This window comes from Gadus morhua, chromosome 9 (assembly GCF_902167405.1).
Source record: "Gadus morhua chromosome 9, gadMor3.0, whole genome shotgun sequence".
Lineage (NCBI taxonomy): Eukaryota > Metazoa > Chordata > Actinopteri > Gadiformes > Gadidae > Gadus > Gadus morhua.
This window is the reverse complement of record NC_044056.1, coordinates 5,349,875-5,372,546: the sequence shown is the minus strand read 5'-3', so window position 1 is coordinate 5,372,546 and position 22,672 is coordinate 5,349,875. Positions and strand designations below refer to the sequence as shown.

Sequence of the window (22,672 nt, the reverse complement as noted above, 5' to 3'; positions counted from 1 at the left end):
ACTCAGACCGTGACGATGGGACCGGGGGTTGTAACGGCATTGAGAGAGGAAATAAATCCACTCGAAATGAGCCGAACTGCGTGAAGCACCGTCTGCGAACGTCGACGAACATTGGGGCATTGAACCGAGGAACCTTTAGTTGGGAGTCGACGACCACAAGGTTTTGCTTTGAAACAAACTCCGTCGCCACTAGACCATTTTATCCTGCCCATCTTGAAACAGAGCCTCAAACAAACTGTTATTGCATCCTTAAGGCTCAGTTGTGGTTCCACGGTCGACGCAACGCGAGGGGGTTTACGGACATTATGTCCTTGCGGACCCTCCTTGTGTCCACCTGCAAGGGCCAGACGTAGGCCCCCCCACCAAAAATTGTAAACTTGTGTCGAGGCGACGCAGCAGCAAGAGCTGTGATTGGTCGGCTCACTAAAACCCGACGCAGAAACCGAAAACAGGTTCACGACTGCGTCGAAGCGTCTGCGAGGTCACTGCGTTGCCTCGACGTGGAACCATAACTGAGCCTTAGGAGCACCGAAAAACAATCCAGTTTTCCTCATGATAACGAGGAGCTTATTCTCGGTGATGCATTATTAGATAGCGAGGTCGAGTGTTCTCACCCAGGTTGCTGTAGGTGGCGCTGCAGGCACTGGAGGCCGGGGAGTGGGAGTGATGAGTGATGGGAGTGATGGAGTGATGGGAGTGCAGGCTGTCGTTCTCGGGGTCCCCCAGGCTGGCACTGCCCTCGCTGGCCGCGGTGACGGCGGCGGCGGCGGTGGTGGTGGGGGCGAGGTGGTAAGGGCGGTGGTAGGCCTCATCCTCCACATCCTCCTCCTCCTCCTCCTTCAGGCCCCCTCCTCCTCCACCCCCCCTGGGCGTGGGGGAGGGTCTTAGGAGCCGGCCGGAGAGGGAGGCGGCCCCTGCAGGCCCCTCCCCCCCGTCCCTGGTGGGGCGGTGGTGGCCGCTCGCTGCCGCCACCTGGCTGTGGACGGAGGGATACACCAAAGTAGAATCATGTTAGCGATCATGCTGGTATGTGGGAGAAGAAGGCTGTGGAAAGAACCCCCCCCCCCCCTGCGAAATAAGCTATACTTTAGAAATGATAGTGTAAACCAGGTTGAACGGGGAAGTACAAATGTGCAATAAAAAGGTTATGAGTTCAAGCCCACACACGAGCCCTAAAAGGGTTAGGGTTGCTGGTTCGATCGCTGACTCCTCCTAGCAGAGGGTCTGCCAGAGGAACACACCTTCCCCTACCTGCTCCTGATGAGCTGGCTGTTCCCTTGCATGGTTGACATGAATGTGTGTATGAATGGGTGAATGAATGGGTGAATGTGTGGCACTAACTGTAAACTGCTTTGAGCAGCCACTGGTAGGACAAGCACTTGTGTGTGTATATATATATATATATATATATATATATATATATATATATATATATATATATATATATATATATATATATGCAGTCCAGTATATAGGCTACGTTAATGTTTTATTCCGTCAGTTTGACAGTTAGGGTTGAACGAGTACTGGATTCTTGGTTCAACAGGGCAATGACCTCAGCTTCCTTTTTAACAGGCGAAGGAAGGTGTGGTAATGTTTGAGACGGAAAAAGGTTCATGAATCAAGTAGCCTACACCTGAATCACTGTTGAAGGTAGACGGTAAAAGGTGTCAGGGACAACGTAGCAACGGCCTGTCTTTCTGATCATTTGAAGACTTGATCCACTGTCAACTGTCAACTTTTGTGTTTATGGATCATAACATCCTCAACTTACACTAAGCCTAACAAACACAAGCACCAACACACGCATACCAAAACAAAAACACGTGTCCCTGTTCCTTCCGAACCGACGCGGTTGCAGAAAGAGACTTTGCTCCAACTTTATGATGCCCTGCAGTCATGCATTTGACACAACGAGAAGCGACAGGAGGTAGTTACTGTTGATTGACTGGAAGAGAGTTACTACTACAGACTTTGGTTGCTCAGGGTTGGATCAGGGACAGGGGGGGGAAGTGAAACAGCTGAGCCACAGCCAAACTACACAGCGATTCCCTGGAGTAAAGCATTGAGGAGTGACTGAAAACAAACAGGATCCTCGCTACACGGCCAAACTTCAGATGACTCCATTCCACAGACAACAAACCTCCATTTTAGATCCCCTATCGATTCTTCCATGCATTGGCATGAATGGCTGGTACGATTTACATCAATAAATGAGTAAATAAATATATAATAAAGACAAACGGCAGCTGCTGCTTTGAGGACATGAGTGACAGTGAGTAGTATTTACAGATGTGGACTGCGGGTAGCATGGTTGACTTTTTAGCACTTTGCTAACTGGGTCACATCTTGAGGTCACACAAACAGACGCACACACGCAGGCACAGACAGACATACCCACACACACACACACCCAGAATAATTACAGACGAGTGGAGTGAGCCCTCTGAGACTAGACCCAGGGCTTCTTCTGTGACAGGCTGACAGCCAGGCGCGTGCTGAAGCGAGAAAGTGAAATGTAGTGCAAGTGAGTAGGTATCAGTATGCCATGCTAAAAAAAAAGAATACAGACTCAAATATCTATACTGAATTATTTGACACATTCAACGTTGCCATTCATCTGAACTGTAAAAGTTGAACTGTTTAAGTTGTAAAAAATAGCACTCAATATTTTGGTTTATATTTACTGTACAACCGTAGTAGGAACAGTACTCGACTAGCAGTAAGGATTATGCATCAAGCGTTACAAATCAGACTGGAACAAACAAACCACAGCTTGTGTTCAAAGGTGAAGTGTCACATCCTCTATTTGCATCCCTTACAGTTACAGAAGCATTGTTTGTTTACAAATCACAACCTAAGTTAGCAACATCCAATATGTCAGGCAACTGAGTCAAACTGGGAACTACTGAATCATTTGTGATGATGTTGACAAACGTATCATGCAAGGCGAAGGTATATTGTGGTATGAAATATTCCTTCCTTCAACAAATGTTGAAGGACACACACACACACACACACACACACACACACACACACACACACACACACACACACACACACACACACACACACACACACACACACACACACACACACACACACACACACACACACCTCGAGTGGCCCCTGGAACAATAAATACCTTTAGAGCTAGTGAACGTTTTGAGGCCAGGACATGTTCAGACGAAGTTAGGCTGCAGAGAAAACGTTTCACTTTCTGCAAAATCTCAAAGTCAAAAACTCTACAGCCGGACTTACACAGATACCCCTTCAACGCAACCCAAGAAGCAGCACAGCCTAAACAAATACAATCTCAAGCACTTCTCCTCCCCACAGGGTCACCATGACCAAAGATACTGTGTTCCATCGAAATCGTTGAGGAAAACACTGAATAAATATCAAACAAGAACAAGAACTAGACAGGACAGGGACATAGAGACAGAGACAGAGCCATAGAAAGAGACAGAGACAGAGAGACAGAGAGACAGAGAGACAGAGACAGAGACGTCACAAGCTTACCCACTGTACTGGCTAACACAGTTTCCCATTTCTGAACGGCCTTCGTAATAAATCTGACGAAGGGGTAAGGGGAGTGGGCTCACATCCTCTCGGTAAGAGAGCAGGATCTCTCTCTTCTGTCTTGGTTTGATGGAAAAAATAAATTAATACGTGGAAAACCTGGAGACCTCCTATCTCTCTGGGCACTCTGCTTCCCCTTCTCTCTGTCCTACCTGACTCACCTGCGTTCTCACCTGTCTGAGCTGTGCCTGAATGTGTGTGAGCTAGTGTGTGTGAGAGCACGCCCAATGTTAGCCAATACCAGAGTTATGGCCACAGTGAACAGAAATACAGAAAGGCAGGGTACTTCTTGGATCATCCAATCAAAACATTCTGTTAATGAGTGAGGGACAGAATATAAGCAGGCCTACGAATATACAGTATATAATACCTAGATATGTCTTTTTTTTTATCCAAGCATTACAGTTTGTAAAATATGAAGGGGGATGCAAGGACTTTTTCAGAATAACTGAAATTCCACAAAGTTAATGAATGAACAGGGAAAGCCTTAAATTAAATTGGATTGACCGTTGATTTCTCCATTTGTGGGGATAGCCGTGTGTCTGTTACAGTATTGCTCAAACTGTGTGCACGATTTCACACCGCAGCTTGTGAAAGGCGAGGTAATAAAACACACAAACGATAACGGCTGGGCAACTAGACGTCAACAACAGGAAGCGTGTTGATCACGTGACAAAATCCGAATCTCAGCTCAACTTTTACACAACAGCCGGTGTTGCTTATCAGCAAAACAATTGTTATGCATTCTCTACTGGTTGTATGTGATTTGTGTAAACCGCTTCACCTGTTAAACCTATGAACCTGCATTCATTGACTGAAACTACCTTGGTTTTCTTCCTTCCTATTTCTTTCAGTTGGACGGGTAAGCTGAGAAACTAATTGACTTGTTTGTTTAACCACTGTGCGCCGTACCCACTCACTGTGTCGTCTGTAATGGGCTAACCGACCTGTGGTGAACCCTTATCCTAAAGGTACAATCATCAAAACAACTCCTTCTCCTACAGCCTATATTACTTGATTCATATGGGTGGAAAAAAATTATAATTTCTTTCTTTCATTTTTTAACTCTGGGGGTTGTTACATAATAGACACAATGGGGACAAGCCTTTGGCAGTCTAAATTCAAATGCTGAGGTTGATGAGATTGGGGGGGAGAGAAGAAGTATAAAACTCTGAATACTGGTGCTTTTAGATAGCCTGTGGGTCTAGAAGACATATCCAACCTCACATGCTGCAATCTCGATCGCTATTATTAGTAAGCGAGATTATACTGGCGGAGCGATCCAGTCGGAGGAGTTGTAACTAGCAGTGGAATGTTCATAATGTTTGGCTGCCATTACAGTCTGGGCAAAGAAAAAAGATTTTCCGTGAGTCACACTGAATGCAATATACATAGACAAGAAGTAAAGACAAAGGAGAGAGCGAGAGAGAAGAAAACAGGACAGGGATGCCAAGGCAACATTTTAAGAAGAAAGTTGTCAGAAAGTGGGAATATGGCATAAAATATGCAGAAAAAAGTGCGACGTGGACTCGAAAGTGTATCAAAGGAAATAAATGTCAGCCATGAAAGAATGATATTAATAACAGACCCTGCGAATAGCAGATACAAAAGAACAGCAAGAAATAACTCAATATAAAAAAAGAGATTCATGCAGAATGCAGCGAAAGGATCTCAATATTTAGACATTCCTTCGCTCGCTGTAACACTGATAAGATGTGAAACATCAGGAAACATATAACAATGGAACAGATTCATCAAGTGCATGAAGAGAACGAAAACATCTACAACTAAAATAAATGTAACTGTGTCAAACCCACAAATTAACTATTTTTTCTGTATTTTCCATGCCGAAACAAATTACTGTTAAGAACTGATATTGACAGATACTGGGAGCATCGTGGTAAATTTATGACGACGAAGTGTGAATAAAACTCTTTCATCTGAGGCCCATCAACAGCTAGACTTACCATAGAAGCAGGTTTCTGCTGCTGGCATGATCAAAAAGCTTAGTTTGACAGTTCCGAAGAATATTTGGCACAGTAGTTCTTACTTTTAACACCACATTAATAGAGAAACCTTTCAGAATGGATATATTACCCAGAGGCAGTATCCAGGATACTCATCAAACTGATTTAAGGAGAGATCTCAATATCTGACCCAAAGATAAACAAAAAAAAAATCAGAATAAACTGCATGTCGCGGTCATGTCTGTTATTTCTATTAAGGGGAAAGATCATTTCAGATTTTTCATGTTTCTGTCGGCTTCTGTCGGCCAAAATAACTCATCACCTCAACATTATTTCTCATTAGAAATTACGTCATAGTTCTACCATGAACCATTTATCATGCACGTAATATCTATGGGAACGTATTGTACATGGATTAGAGGATTCGATGCATATGTTTTTTAAATCTATGATTCCTTAATAAGCAATGAATAAATCATCCATCTCGGCGATTTTGGCGACGTTGGAAGTCGGAACACCAGAGCGATGATCCTGAACTCTCGCTGGGTCAGACTGGCTGATCCCAGCGGGTTGCTCCCCCACTCAGCCTGACCTGGCTCAGAGCGGGGGGGGGGGGGGCTGGATCCTAGCAGGAGACCCATGGAGAGCGGGAAACCATGGCGTTCTGCTAATGGACGCCATTAAGGGATAAACTTCAGGGGAGGGAGGGGGAATATGAATATACGGGCGATGGGGAATACGTGTTGTGCATTCATCGTGGGTTCAGTCATTCGGATTAAAGACAAGAGTGAGGCCGTGTCTGTGCTAGTGCCGTCTAGAGTACGGGTCCGAAAGCTTTTTAGGTTTCCTTAAGACTCGATTACGAATCCAGACGTATTACGTACTCGGTACCTGGCCCCTGGAACCGGCTCTCTAGAACCGGTCCCTGGAACAGGTTCAATAGAACCATCTCCCTTAGCCTATGAGAGCAGGCGCTTCTGTTGATTGTTTTAAGAAGCATTTAAAAACAAAACGGCATAAAAAGGCTTTGACTCTGTAATTATGGTGGCTGGTCCCCTTGTCTCGGCAAATAACTGTCTCTCTTCCATTTTCATCTTCATACATTTCGTATTTTTCCTCTTATTTATTTTCTACTGTTTTTTTATTGGCTTGTTTTATTCTTATGTCACTTAAACACGTTGTCAGTCTCTCTGAAAAGTTTGCTATAAATAATGATAAAAATGATATTGTAATAATATATATTCATCAGACCAGCAGGTCAGAGTGAAAGTGGCATTAGTAGGGCAAGTGTCCCCTGGACTGTGTACTGAATCCCCCACTAAAGATCTGATCAGAAAAGGGTCATTCAGGAACTATTTGAGAGAACATGATTATCCCCTGTCTTCAGCTGTGAGACATTCACACAACTGCGGCATGCTGTCGGCTGTCTCCTTTGGCTGATCATGGATGGAAGGTTAATGTCTTCAGGATGGCTGTAGCAACTCCTCAGCTGGGGTTCATCATGGAGTAAGACACATGATTGTGTGCAAGCCATTCCAGCTATCCACACAATCCTTCCCTGATGCCCCATATATCCTTGACTCACATTTGTTATTATTATGAAAGTTTCTGAATAATGAAGATCAAAAAAATACCATTACCCATTATTCAAATTTAATTATTTGTGATTTGTTTTCCCAGGCTGATAATCACATCCTTCTGAGTTATCAGGTGGATTTTATAATTTGAAGGTTTGGCTGCGATGTATTCCGTTGGAGCGGTTCGCTGAATAATGGATACTAATGAATATTGGATAATTATAAATGATTAGCTATCGTACACTATAAAAGCCTCATTAACACACAATCACCTCGTTGATGTACTTATGTTGAATTACACATCAGAGATGTAGCCAGACACACGACGGAGATGCAGCGCACCACAAGCACACACACACACACACACACACACACACACACACACACACACACACACACACACACACACACACACACACACACACACACACACACACACACACACACACACACACACACACACACACAAATTTATAATTTTGGGAACAACAGCTTCCCTTACTGAACATCCGTTTCTCGAGCGAGAGACCAAACCGGTAGCGACAGAAACAGGAAGGGTGACAAAAAAAGCGTTGAATTTACCTGATGACCTCGCTGATGATGTCCGCCCCCACGCTGTGCGGCGACGGCGTTCCCCTCGGAACCGTCAGCCCGGGGTCCCTACTCCCTTCCGGGGAGGTCGACGCCGCGACCTCCCCGCCTTGATCGTCCGAGCGCGCCTCCATCTTATCGTCTCCGTCGTGCGCGGCGCCGTCCGGCTTGTAGGTGAAGATGATGGTGGGCTTCTGGCTGGGGTCGTCGGGCTTGGCCTCGGCGAACCAGTTCTGCCGTTGTTGGGGCGGCGGCGGGAGCACGTGGATGACGGTGCCGTCAAGCCCCACCAGGTTCCCCTTCTCCTTCTCCTTCTCCGCCTTCTCCTTCTGCTCGTCGTCCTGAACCCGCCGGCGGAAGAAGCTCTTGAAGGAGATCCAGCGTTTGGGTTTCGTGCTATCGGCCGCCGCCCGCCTGCCGCCGCCGTCGCCCGCGCCCTCCCCGGCGCCGGCCCGCGTGGGGGAACCCGACGCCGGCGACTTGTTGCTCCAGTTGCCGAAGTGTCTCTGGAGGATTTTGGTGGCGTGGTACGGGGAGGAGGTGGAGCGGGGCGGGGGGAACGGGGCGCCGGGCTCCGCCTTGGCGGGGCTGGACAGGGGCAGAGCCGCCGAGGCGCTGTGGGACTTGGGCAGCAGCCTCGACGGCGTCTCCTGGCTGGGTTTGGAGAGCGCGCCGTCGGGGGAGGCGAACAGGGACTTGGGCCGGACGAGGCTCTCCGTGGCGTCGGGGGGCACGGCGTAGATCTCCTCCGAGCCGAACGTCTTGGACTTCTCCGAGGGAGACTCCGGAGGGGAGTGCGGGGGTTGGATGGACGCCACGATCTGGGAGAGCACGGCGCTGGCCTCCTCGCGGTGGCCCGCCCCCGCCCCGAAGGACACGGACAGGTCTGTGGCGACAGAGGACCCACCACTCCTCTGGCCGGACGGCGCCACGGCAAGGGCAGCAGGGCTGCGCTTGGGGAGGCTCACGGTACAGGTGAGTGGACTGGCCGCGTTGGCCGGACTAGTGGGAGAGGAGACGGCGCTTATGGTGCTGCTCAGTACAATGCTTGCACCCGCAGTGTTGGGATCTGTAGTGGTTCTTGGCTGAACGTTCATCATCTTGGACAGGGTTTCGGGCCGAGCTTTCAGCTCCTCGGCAGCGGCTCTTTCAGAGGTTCCCTTGCCGGAGAGGGTTTTATCCGTGGAGCTGGACTGGACGCTCTCAGAGGAGCCGATCTCCTCGTAGGTGTGGCTGGTCACTCTGCTGCCCGTCACTCTGCCGACGGCCCCTTTGGGAGGCGGCAGCTCCCCACTGAGTCCCAGGAAGCTCCTGTACACCTCCAGGTTGTCGTAAGCGTACGCGCACGGGTTGATGACGATGGGCACCTTGACGGCGTTATTGTAACTGCGCGCGTAGGCCGGCTCGTCGCGAATGATAATGGGAAAAGGCGGCATCCCGGCGTTGTTAAAGCTATTGAACTTGATTTCCGACAAGTTGGGAGATTTCACCGGTATGGTGCGGGAGGAGGACAGCCCGGAGATGGGAGACGTCGGGGCCGACTTGTGGCTGCAGTGTCGCGGGGGGACCGCTGGGCCGTGTGCGCTCCCTGACCCGTGATCTATCTTGGCGATTTTCTGCCGCGGGCTTGTGCTGGACGTCCACACCTCTTGGTACCGAATGCTCCCGCTGGCTTTCCGGCGGGCGTTCGCCGGCAACAGCGCCGTTGTGGGCGTCATCGGGGACGCCGGGGAAGAAGGGGACCCCGGGAAGGACGGAGAGAGGGCCTGACGCAGAGGGCCAGGGAACGCGTTTGGGCTCAGGGGGCTTTTTTTCGTTTTCGACGTGGGGTCAGGGATCTGCTCTTCTTTGGTCGCCATGGATGCAGAAACGTCTACGACAGTGTAGGGCTTGCAAATGAGAGACTTCTCCAGGTTGACCACCCGGTACGGGTACCCGGTGACCACCTGCTCCTCCGTGGGGCTGAAGCTAATGGTGACGGGTTGACCCGGTAGAGCCTGAGGCATCGGAGCGCCTTCCTTGCCGCTCTGCTCCTCCAGCCGGATGGCGAGCACGGCCGTGTGCGTCTCGGCCATCCTAAACGGACTCTGCGGCGCCGACCTGGGGTCGGGCGGCGCCTTAGTCTCAAAAGTGCAGGGCTTGTGGGGAGCGTGTGGAGGCGCCGAGGGAGAGTTTATGCCGTTCGGGTGCCCGCAGGGGGCAGCGCTGCTACCGCTGCTCGAGGCCGTGCGGGAATCCCCGAGGAGGGACGAGGAGGACTCGGGCGAGGTGGTGGATTCCGAGTTGGAGACGAAGCCGCCGCCCAGCACGACGCTCTGTCCGTAGGCCATGGGAGCTCCGTTGGAGTCCAGGGAGGGGTAGCCGTTGAGGATCTCGTCGTAGCTGTCGTCGTAGTCCACGGCGCATAGCCTTTGCAGCGAGCGGTTCCGCAGCGGCACCGTGTTCCACTTCGTCCCGGCGGCGAAGTGCACCGGCGACAACGTGGCCGCGCGGAATATCGAGAAGCGCGGCTGGCCCCGCATGCGGATCGCCATGGCCAGCATCTCCTCGTCACTCTCGTCCCAGCTGTCCTGTTCGTCGTCGTCGTCGTCGTCTTCCTCGTGCTCCTCTTCGCTCTCCTCCTCTTCCTCGTCGTCGTCGTCTTCCTCGTCCCCGCTGGAAAACTCCGGGTAGCAGTAGCGTCCACCCTCGGCACTGATGATCTCAGCGCTGTTGTTGAGGGAGACCCTTTTCTGGCCGGACCCTCCGCTTCCAACGCTTTGACCCATGGCCAGGCAGCTCGCGGCCTGAAGACCCCTTTCAAGGGACCGCCGGTATGACGTGTTGATGCGTCCGAAGAAGAGGTCCCTGGAGCCGGACAGGGGACAGAGGCTGGGGCCCGGCCCCAGGCCGACGATCTCTTTGAGAACGTCAGTCAGTCCGCTGTTGTTGTTGTTCCCGAACGGGGCCAGGGGGCTGAGCGGTCCGTAACCCTCTATCTCCTCCCCTCCTCCTCCTCTATCCTCTCCCTCGTTGTTGTTGTTGGGCCCGGCAGGCCTCTTGCGATTCAGCCCGTTGCGGTTCCAGACCGTGAAGGCGGAGGTCTTGCCCTGCTCCCCAGCACTGGGTGGACGGTGCGGCTGCTGCTGCTGCTGCTGCTGCTGCTGCTGCTGCTGCTGCTGCTGGAGGTTGCCTTCCGGATCCAGATCCGTGGAGGCGCATGGCAGCATCATGGTGGGCTTGACTGCGATGGTGGGCTTCTTGGCCACCGGCGGCCGGAAGTGGCCCGAGCGAGCAGCCACTCCGCCGGGCCTCTGGGGGGCGTTGGGGAGGTCCGGGTTGGGCCTGGCCCCCACAGAAGGCTGGTTCTGCTGCTGCTGCTGCTGCTGTGGAGGGGAAAGCCTGTGCTCCGACTGGGCCTTCCTCACGCTGTTTTGAGGCTGGAGATGGTGCAGGCTCTTGGGCTTGAAGCAGTTCTTGCACTCGCCCGGCTTCCACACGTGCTCAGTGAAGGAGCTGCAGGCTGACATGGCTGCAGAGGCGGTGAGGTGGGGGGGGCGGAGTCAGTGGACAGGAAATCCCTCCATGGAGCCACAGGTCACCGGAATGGACTCTGAACCAGCGACCCTGGACTGTGCTCTACAGCCCCGGTCCTCTCACGCACGGATAACTGGACCTGAAACAACACGACAAACAGAAAAATACATGTATTTAGTGAGGATAAACAATAGATTTAATTATTAATCTGTATATTTATTCATGTACACAAAATTCATGAAACACACACAAATGCACTCATACTGGATATATAAAAAGCGCATACAAAGATTATGGAAGGAGAGAAAAATGTGTAAACAAGAGAAGGGAAATGCATCTTCATTTCCATTAGGTGGCAGTATTTCTCTATTTTGCAGCTGGTCTGCTTGCAGTGAGGGTCAACTAACATGTTATTCATCGAAGTTGTGCTTTTCCAATTATTTTCAATATTCTTTTGTATTTTATTGATGTTAGTGGTGGGCCCTCAGGTTAGAATGGAATATGTTGCATTGAATTGGGAAATTTGTATTTGCTAATTTCTGTTGTCCATATCCCAGTCTGATGAGGAACTCAAACAAAGACAGTCTCTGAAGCCAGACAATTTGAAAAATATAGCAAAGTGATCAAGATGAAAGATGAATCAACAGTTTCATAAACAAATCAAAGAGACGTGTGAATGAGTTAAGTCACAAGTGTCTGATCAAGAGCACACACCAGCTAACACAAAAGAAAGGCACTCAAAGCTAAAGTGAACCCAAGATGAACACCCACCATTTCACCCTCCATGACTGAACAAATACCTAACTACCAGACTGCATAATTACTTAAAAATAAACATAACCTAGAAAAGTATAAAGAGTGTGGGATGACTGAAACTTTTTTCTAGAATTTCCATTGCACTCGTCTGGAATATATCCCGTTTTGTTCCAGAACGTTCAGGTACATTGGCTGCTGGATACTTTTTGGGGGGAAAACGATTTCCATCCGGTAATATACACCCTGCAGATGACAGTTGGGCCATGACTCAGGAACACTGTTGGGCTGATGCGTGTTTGTGAGCGCGTGTCTATCCATCCACCGCTAGGGATACGGCAGGGCTGAGATCCTGGGCGGTCAACGCCCGGTGTCCTTCTGCCCAGAACACAATGAAAGCGGGAACTCCCTGCAGCCGAGAAAACCTAGGGATGGGGGGGGACGATTTATCCTGTTGCACCCCTTGACCGGCCACATCCTGACAGGAAAGCAATGGCCAAAGCCCTTCGGATGAGTGATGTGATGAGCGAGTGTTGACGTCGAATGCGTGATGTCATACGTGGGTTTGTGATGGATGGTGGGGTTTTCTTGATAACAGCACCACACCTTTTTGAGAAGGGTGGGGTTATAGCAGAGAGGACCGGACAATGATAGCCTGATAGCAAAGAGACACCGGCCAATCAGAGCACAGGGAAACGGCTAAGTGACTATTGCTCCAACCAAGTAGACTCACTTTATGATGACAGATTATCAACATTACCATTGATTATCGCCCTTTAGCACTCACACAACCCTTGTGATGAAAATGTTTGAAACAAAAAAAGGGAGGTCCAATAGCCATGAATCAGGGCAGATATCACCCAAAAGGTCTACCATCAAAAGGCTTATAATTAAAATAATGGACCCCTCATAACGACCTGGACGTCAACCTGCTCTGGATTGCTCACCACAACCGAGGAGTTTTTGAGGTGCTGAAGAAGACACGTGGCCGCCTCGTCTTCCAACCCGCTCAACAAGTCACTGGTTTCTGCTGGAGCACTCGTCCACCTCCTCCAACAGCTGGAGAAGGACTAGGGTCATAAACATGCAGTGTTTTCCCCTCAGTCGCCACAACAACCACCCTAAACTATCTCCCAATTCCAGGTTTCTGTGCTCCAAGTGAAGTCTTAAGGACAGACCAGGGTCTAGATTTAAGACTCTGTTTTCGTAAGAAGGCTTCTTCCAGAAGGTCGAAATGAAAATCTAAATGGTAAGCAATGGTGGAGAACAGCAACGTGCTTGTTGTGACAATTCAAGGAAGCACAAGACACTCATTTGAACACATCCAATGCATTATGCAAATGTTAGTTTGTGCTGCGCTCCATAAAAACACAATTCTCTGTTAGTGGCGCATCTTTGGCAGGAACACAAAGACAACGTGCTCGTTCAGATTTGTGAATTTTAGCCAGGATGGGAAGGTAATGGTATCATCCATTTTGAATAGAATAACTTTACTTGAACATGAAACACTTTTTGCTTTAACTTCATGGTCAAGATACTTGAGAAACTAGAAGAAAAGTATATAAAAAAATAGAACAAGTATATTTTTTATACACATGAAATAAACGAACTCAATTACAAGTGTATTACTCCTCCAACAGATAGCTAGAGGTATTGTTTCTCTGTAAACAAATTTCATTGACGCATTGGATTGGATATTGGCATTGGATAATACCAATATAATCTTTGGAAAGAGGCAGGACTCATTTGAATCTTCTAGCCAAGGGCACAGCAGTGTGGAAGGTTGCTACGGAAAAAAGGCTTTGTAACATCTAATCCAAGAAAATAATGACTCAATATCATTTTCATCATTCATGTAGTCTGTTAAACTCTGCCCTGGAGGCACAGCACAAAGGAAAAACATAGTGAATCACAACTATGTAATCACCTGCATAGACGCTTATCAAATCCGAGTCAAGTGGCAATTCTATTGTGATTCATGATTTCGATTCATGACTTCAAGCAGAACCCCCCCCCCCCCCCCCCTTCAGTTAAATATAAGTACCTGCTCACTGGGCGTTTGATGTCACCGATGTTATCTAACAGACTTGCATATTGGAAAATACATCTTTAAGGTAATTTCATTATTGTAATAGATATAAATGCATAAACAGTGTGCTAATCCTTGTACAGCCCTCATTACAATTGTAAACAAGATAGCAAAGAATGCAATGATTTACGCATTCAAAATATCTTGTATCTTACACCTAATATTTATGATGGTTCCATAATGCACTTTCCATTATTCCAATGATTGTTATTTTCCAAACAATCAGTGACCATGCCACTGTCAGGTGATTACCAATAACAAATCCATATTTATATGGATCATATCCCTTTGCTTTGTAAAACCCTTTGCTTTCGGGAATGTTCAGGGACTTTTTAAATTCTGGAATCTGGATTGGTACAAGGCTTCACAGTGGGAAAACAGCATCACTTATAAATATAACTTATGAAAGCACAAAGGCAAACGAGGCCGTCTCCATTCTAGTCGCACAGCGGGTCGGCAAAAACACTGAGTAGGAGTATATTAGTAATGTGCAGAGTCCCAGCCTTCTGCACGGCCATGTGAGGCCATGTCCACACAGTTCACACTATGTTGTCACGACAATTATCTGGGGATTTTAATACCGTTCTTCTTGTGCATATGTGCTTCTGAAGTTCTGAAAGGACAATGAATGCTGGACACCTTTGGGGTGTGTGTGTGTGTGTGTGTGTGTGTGTGTGTGTGTGTGTGTGTGTGTGTGTGTGTGTGTGTGTGTGTGTGCATGGCTGTATTCCTGTGTGTGCACCCGGGCGTGCGTGTGTGCGCATGGCTGTATTCGTATGCGCGTGTGTAAATGTGTCAATGTACAATAAAAAACGTGGCTGCTCCATGCAGTATCTCTAAGCGGTGTCTGGCATACAGTCTGGGAGACGGGTGATGATGTGTGAGGTGGCCCACATGCACTTGTGCGGCATTCCTCCTTCAATGACAAAAAACTCCACAACAGTCCTACCACTGACACACACAAATCATCCCAGAAACCAACAAAGCCCTTCTTTTTATTTATTTTCAGTCTCCAATGAACCGGATCGTTCTAGAACGTTCCGAGAGTTCCAGATGTGGCGTGATTCCATTTTTTAACCCGGCTCCTTCGACTCCTCCCACTGCGTGAGTGAGAGGAGTGAATAACATCACACAAACCACCACAATGCCACCGTGAATAGCACGAATGAAACAATAATCCAAGAAACGTGTTTTCATCCAAGCAAAAAAAATCCTTAGACAAAGGCCTGGTGCACCGGAATGTTCTAAAACAGCCTTAGCAACTCCCACACTGTGTGAGAGAGGTCACAGGGGTAGAGTACCTGTGTACCTGTTACCTGTCAGGTAAGAGATAGACTTTCACACAGGAGGGGTGGGGGGGATGGGGTGAAGAGGCAGGTGACGACATGCCCTTGTGCCAGGGAGGGTTTGAACGCCACACCTGCTGTACGGCAGCCAGCACGTCGCCCCAGAGACAGCGGAGGACAGGTCACTGGCTCAGGAAAACGGGCATCCTGTATCGGATATTCATCTGTTACTGCTATTCCTGTCTTCCGCTGGAAGATTGATGGATATTTTTCCCATTATTGAACTATTCGCTGGCATGGTTTCGTTCTCCTCTGACTTTATTAAGGATCAATATAACTTTGTAGGCATGATGATTAATGACTAAATACTTCTTCAATGATATTGAGAATAGCTGCAGCACACTGTCATTATTACTTTATAGCTCCACACACCATTTCAATTACGACAATATAAATGGTAATGTTCCTCCTATGAAAGTGCTCTCTGAGAGCATGAAATAGCATGTGGAGTCAGTCATAAGCAGCAGACGAGCATGTCAGCTTGTGTTCATCAACCAGTACGTTTCAGCTAGCCTGGAACCACATGTGCCCCGCACACACACACACACACACACACACACACACACACACACACACACACACACACACACACACACACACACACACACACACACACACACACACACACACACACACACACACACAGAAAGACAGACACACACCTCGTGTTCATTAAATTGATCTTGAAACAGGGAGAGCAGAGTATCAAGATGTCTGCTGGGAGATGCGTGATTCTGTCTGTCCGTCTTGATAGGTTGCCGTAGATTAGAAAAACTCGACCCCCTTTACAGCAAGGGGATATTTAACGATACTCTTGTGAACAACCAGAGCTAAACCCTGAAACTAGTTTTTCCACATTTTTGATGATCACATCTAAAAGACACTGGGGGCAGGGTTTGGCTCGCACATCAGGCTTATCAGATGTCTAATGATGCTGGTGCAGAGTTACCCAGGCTAACAGGTGGCCCATCATAAAGTGATTCATGGGCAGCTGAACGAGCCTCCAAAAACAACCCAAAACTAATCTGCACATTCATGGCACGCCAGTTCATCATCTCCTATCATCTGGGAGCAGATCCACAATCTCATATATATATATATATATATATATATATATATATATATATATATATACACACACACACATTAAATAAATTTGATTCATGCAAGTATAATGATTATTTGATCCCACAATATTTTGCTAAATTGACAAAAAAAAAGAAAGGTCAATATAATCTCATCAATGTAATCTGGTCCAAATGTAGGCCCTTTGCTTTATCCGCATTATGTTAGTTATAGTATTCAACTATGTTCGGTTTGACAGCGTTCAATGAAGAATCAATGAGGTCCTGTGAAACCCGAACCAACGTTAAACCTATACATAAACCACACTTGATACAAATCGCACAAAGCAAAATGTATACCACACCGACAGCACACTTTTTACACAGTTGAAATACTTGTTGAATCGCAATATATGTGGTGCGGCACTCACGATCGCTGTAGTATCGTTTAGTGAGGTCCCTGCCGATTCCATCAACTACAATCTACACAATAACAACACTTCACATCACATGCCAGTTATTCATTTCTTGAAAAATATAGATCTATTGAGCTCCGTTTACTGAACATTATACAGATCTGGGGAGCTCAGTTTACTGAACATTATACAGATCTGGGGAGCTCAGTTTACTGAACATTATTCAGATCTGGGGAGCTCAGTTTACTGAACATTATACAGATCTGGGGAGCTCAGTTTACTGAACATTATACAGATCTGGGGAGCTCAGTTTACTGAACATTATACAGATCTGGGGAGCTCAGTTTAGTGAACATTATACAGATCTGGGGAGCTCAGTTTACTGAACATTATACAGATCTGGGGAGCTCAGTTTACTGAACATTATACAGATCTGGGGAGCTCAGTTTACTGAACATTATACAGATCTGGGGAGCTCAGTTTACTGAACATTATACAGATCTGGGGAGCTCAGTTTACTGAACATTATACAGACCTGGTTAGCTCAGTTTACTGTACATTATAGGAACCTGGTGAGCTCCATTATCTGTGCATTGAACAAATACACAGATCTGGTGAACTCCCTTAGGCTGGACGCCATTACATTTGGCTCGAAGCCGAGAGAAGGACAGAATAATTGAGGTGGATATAATGCAGACGAAAATGGGAAAAACAGAGTCCATGAACGATATTGGATTAAAAAAAAAGGGACTGGACTGGACAGCTGTCCGTATTTGACAATGACAAGTCATCTGTACCTGTTGTTACCGCAAAACCAGGCATTATACTTCTAGAGCTGTATAGCTGTATAATGGACCACATGGACCATTATGGACGTTCTTAAAGCAAACCCGGTCACCAGCTTGGGAATCAACCCGTTCTCTGCAGTGCAGTGAAGGGTAAGGCTTTGCTACGGGTCCTGTACTTCTGCCTCCATGTCTGAGTGCCATAATGTTGTGACATCCCTCAAAGTGAGAGAGAAAATCGAATGAACGCGTGGAAACTGAAAAGGGAAAAGGTGGTTTCTGTTTCGAAAAGCTGTCGCTCTCTGGGAAAACGCTTTTCCCCCGCAACAGTAAAACAACCTGCCAAGCTCACGTTCAAGGTCTGCTCGTACGGGAATGTTTCCATAACATACCCAAAGCACACTATAAATTATAGACAACACTGAGAAGAATTGGTTCAGATAAAACACCTGTCCACAAACTTCAGCCGCTCCATCGTTGTTAATGGATTCGCTCTGAGCCCATGTCCCCCACAAGACATGCTGTTTGGTTTGCGAATTGTTTCGGATTTTGCCGATGTTCACAGGTTATTAATCTTCGGGTGCGAGGCCAGCAGGATTACATTTAAAGCCATTAAATGGCCAATACGTTAAAGGGAAACAGATCCATTCACCTCTGAAATGACAAACGTAGGAGAGACTATGTATGTACTATGCGCTAAGGCAACAGTGGGAAAAAACAATAACCGATTCAAACTCCTCAAGTACCCGTGACTACAAAGTAGCCTTATCCTTCTTTACCATTAGAAGAACATTTTATGTCCATAAAGGTTCAACACAGCGTTACGCAATAGAGAGGGACAGCATGCTATGGTTTCATAGTGGATCCATACTACCTCCATTACTCTAAGTATGATGGCCTTTCACTGAACTGAAAAATTGATTTGACAATAATGGAGTTCAGCCAATGGCCATGCCTCCAACCAAAGGGGATTTGGATCCCTAGAATAGGTAAAATATGCAACATATTATAATAACATTTATCGGTGACACGGATCGATTCTACCTAACGAGGCATAAATAAACAGGTGTCCCACCCGCCAGAGAAAGAGAGAGTCCATTTAGTGACTGTGAGCCACTGCTAGCCTCATCAATGAAACCACTGATGCATCCTAATGCTAAATACCAAACATTGATCACCAACCACAGAAGAATGCGACTGCAATTTCTGCAAGTCATTGGAGAGGTCCACGGCCAGCCAGCGAAAATAGAAGCGGACAGAAAGGGCATTCATCACAGCCAGCATACTTATCCAGGCCATTTCACATCGCCCACATGATTAGGATGCACGGAGGGCTTGCCAATGGGTCATCAATATGGATGATATACAAGAGGCCGGCAGAGTGCAATGGACTGTATCAGCTGTGATGTGACACACGCTTCTAAGTGGCTGTGCGTGTGCGTGTGTGTGTGAGCTGCTAGATTATGGGAAACTCATAATCACGATTATTATGGTCAATATTGAAATTCCGATCATTCAAACGATTATATGACGGGTGTGTGTGTGTGTGTGTGTGTGTGTGTGTGTGTGTGTGTGTGTGTGTGTGCATGTGACTGTGTGTGTGTGTGACTGTGCGTGTGTGACTGTGTGTAGGTGTGTGTGTGTGTGTGTTTGTGCGTTGGCGTGTGTGTGACTCAGAATATTGGATTAGAAGGATAAAGTGCGATAAGCATCACAATAAGCAACATGTGGACCAAGAGAGACCGCAGAGTAAACATGACCATGCAGAAGGGAGCGGGCACCCCCCCCCCACACACACACACACAGATACACACACACACAGATACACACACACACACACACACACCTAGGGAGCCAGCTCCTCTAGGCCAGCTCTAGTTGTTTTAAGGTCTCTGGTCGGCGCTGAGCAAACTCAAAGTCGTCTATTAAGGTTTTTGTACCGCTGGCGTTGACGAAGAGCGGCGATTAACCTGTCAGCTAAACAACCTCATTAATAGCGGGCCCCTCATCCCGTGCTTTAAACTTTACCCACGAATAACGTATGGAGCCATAAAGGACACCCTCAACGCACTGCACTCTCCCCAACACTGAGTTTCAATCATCAACCTACAGACCAATCAGACTATGGCCAGAAGTTCAAGGAGTTCTTCAGTAGAGCTCTATCGTTTTTTAAAGGCCAAAAGCATTCCAGAGGCCTCTCAGACATGGCAATTACTACGATTAGTCCAATAAAAACAACTACTCTGAAGCAAGTCCATTAATCGGACCGGCGCCGTTATACTTCTGATTTCTTTGCCTCTCCCTAGTCATTTGAAGTCGGTAACTTTTCAAAGCAGAAGAAGCAACGGGTTCTGTCACAATAAAAGCGCCCTTTATTTGATGCATCTTTAAGCAGCTGTCCGAGTCTAAACCCGAGACAATTTAAACTCTTATTCTGCGATTCTCCCCCTTCCTTTGACTCCTTCCCCCTCATCCAACCCCATCAATCACTCAAACAGAACATTCTTTGGCGTCAGGCAAACAGTCGCTTGCATAACACTCGCCAGGCTCCACGACTGCAGAAACTATCATCTTCACCGGAGAAATGAAAAGATAATGGGTTAGGAAGTGGAAGTTTATCAGAGCGCAAAAAAAGACAACAGATGCGGAGGAAGAGATAGGGACACGTTTTAGAGCGAGAGCAAGAGAGAGGTATGACGTATACGGAGAAGGAAAAAACATTACGGGGGTAGACATTTCCTAATAAATAACAGTAGCATAAATAACAGAAAGAAGGGACTCAGAGAATTCACACAGCAGAGTTTCAGTTAGAGGGACCCGAATACGCTGTTGTTTCTTTCATCCATGTGATGTTACTGTAAGGCACAATTTCCATTCGACGCCGTAGCAGTGACAGTATAAAAAAAACAAACATGACAAACAGAAAAAAAAAAAGAAAGAAAAAAAGGACAGCAAGTTCGCATTCCAGAGTGGTGGATTGCACAATCACTCTGAGAGGTGACACCGGGAAGGACCAATCAGGACTGGGAAGGAGCCTGCAAAGATCCCGCCCCCGCTCCCAAAACCACATACCCAGGAGACACACACATACACACAGCAGACATGTACACATAAACACAGACACGAGAACAATAACACACATGCGCGCACAAATACACACACATGCACACACCACTGGGAAAGTATGTGATGAAGCTTTTTTTTCTATTAAATGCAGAGACGTTGGCTTTTTTTCCTATGGGATGTTGTTTGATGTTTGTTATTATGGGCTATTTCTAGGCCCTCACTCACAAAACGTGCATCTTTTAATGCCCCCACCTCAGGAAAATGTTCCGTCTTTAAAGTTAACCATGTCATCGATTCTCTGCAGTCTTTCTTCATTGGATATTATATTCCTTTCATCTCGCACGACTTGAACATGACATGCTTCATTCAAAATAGAGAAATGTTGCGTCTGGTCAGCTGGGGAATCCATACAGAAGATAGAAATGCAGAAATTAGGGACCCTGTTACGACTTACTACTACTAGATATCATCTGGGAGCCTAAATGTTATCTCCTCTTAGCTTTAAACGGCCACACTACAGGGAAGGAAACTCATTATGAATCATCGCCCTACTAAAGAAATGTCTTTAAATCGAAGATGGTGAGGGAGACAATCGACATTACTGTGACTTTATGATGATCTTTGCATGAGGGCTCTCAAATTGCATTTTTAGGTTTCTACCATAAACCTGTCAGCATACACAAATCCCCCCCCCAATAAAAGCACTAATGCCATATTGGAAACAGATTCGGGCCACACAGAGCATTGACCGGCGGAGCCGCCGAACATTCAAACTAATTCAAACACCCCTGTGCTTCCAGAAGGATTGACCCCTGGTCTCCGACTAGGGAGGTAGCAGTAAGTGGCAGTGACAGATGACCCACATCGTTTCTAACTTGAGGAACAATTGAATTCATATAAATATCCATAAAGGTGACAATTATATACCATCTGTAAATCCACACTCAAGAACTTAAATTTGATCCAACCCGGTGAGGATTAACCCTGGCAACATCGACGCCCGCTGGGGCCACGTTTGTGAGGGTCTCTGAGTGAAAACAGACGGGGGGACCCTGGAACCTATCAGACTGGGGGGACCCTGAAACCTATCAGGCGGGGGGACCCTGAAACCTACCCTGAGGTTAACTGAGGTCCTTTTTTACACTCTTGCCACTTGAGTTTCTCCATCGAGGCTCTAGAGGAGTGTTGACCGTACAAGGTCTCCACGGGAGGGCTTCTATGACCTCATTGACGCCATGAGAGTGAGGTCAGAAGTATGAGGGGGGGGGGGGGGGGGGGGTGGTCCAAATGTCTTGGTCAATAACTTTGAGGAAGGAACTAGTTGCCAGGAGCAATCCTGGTGACGAACGTAGAGAAAGATCTAGAATGTGTTAGATTTACTGTTTCACCACTTCTGCGGTTTGGCACCTCCTCAGCAAAAGGAGGATGCACGCGCGCACACGCACACACACACACACACACACACACACACACACACACACACACACACACCTCTGGCTAAAAGCATCTGCTCAATGACTCTAATAGTAAAATAATAAAAAAAGAAAAGAACATACTATTAGAATCAAAGTCATCGTCACACACTTGTAACAGTTTTATAGCTTGGTTTATATATTTATATATAAATATTTACATATTTATAGTGAATTTCCCCAAATGTTTGACCTGTAACATGGTACATTATTTATTTAGTTCCACTTGTCATTTATTGTTGGTTCCGATGGGACGCTAATTGGGGTCGCACACGCCCAGACTTCCTCTCGTTCGGCAGTTTGGAAAGGGGGTAAGTTGGATTTATGAGTCCTACATCATAAATGTTTTGTTTTAGCCGTTGTCTCATTGTTTTCATGACACATACAGTATATATTTTTCATGGTGTATGAATGTTTACTATGGGTTCCGCTGTTCGCGGATCGGCAA

General features: G+C 47.1%; 1 protein-coding gene across 1 annotated transcript in view; it reads right to left on the bottom strand.

Annotated features, from left to right (window-relative positions):
- peak1 (pseudopodium-enriched atypical kinase 1) overlaps nucleotides 1-22,672 on the bottom strand; it is an 83,126-nt gene that overhangs the window by 10,776 nt on the left and 49,678 nt on the right. The window contains 2 exon segments of the mRNA XM_030365483.1: nucleotides 615-976; nucleotides 7,709-11,372. Of these exon segments, the coding sequence (XP_030221343.1) occupies nucleotides 615-976; nucleotides 7,709-11,226 (3,880 nt within the window). The 5' untranslated portion in view covers nucleotides 11,227-11,372.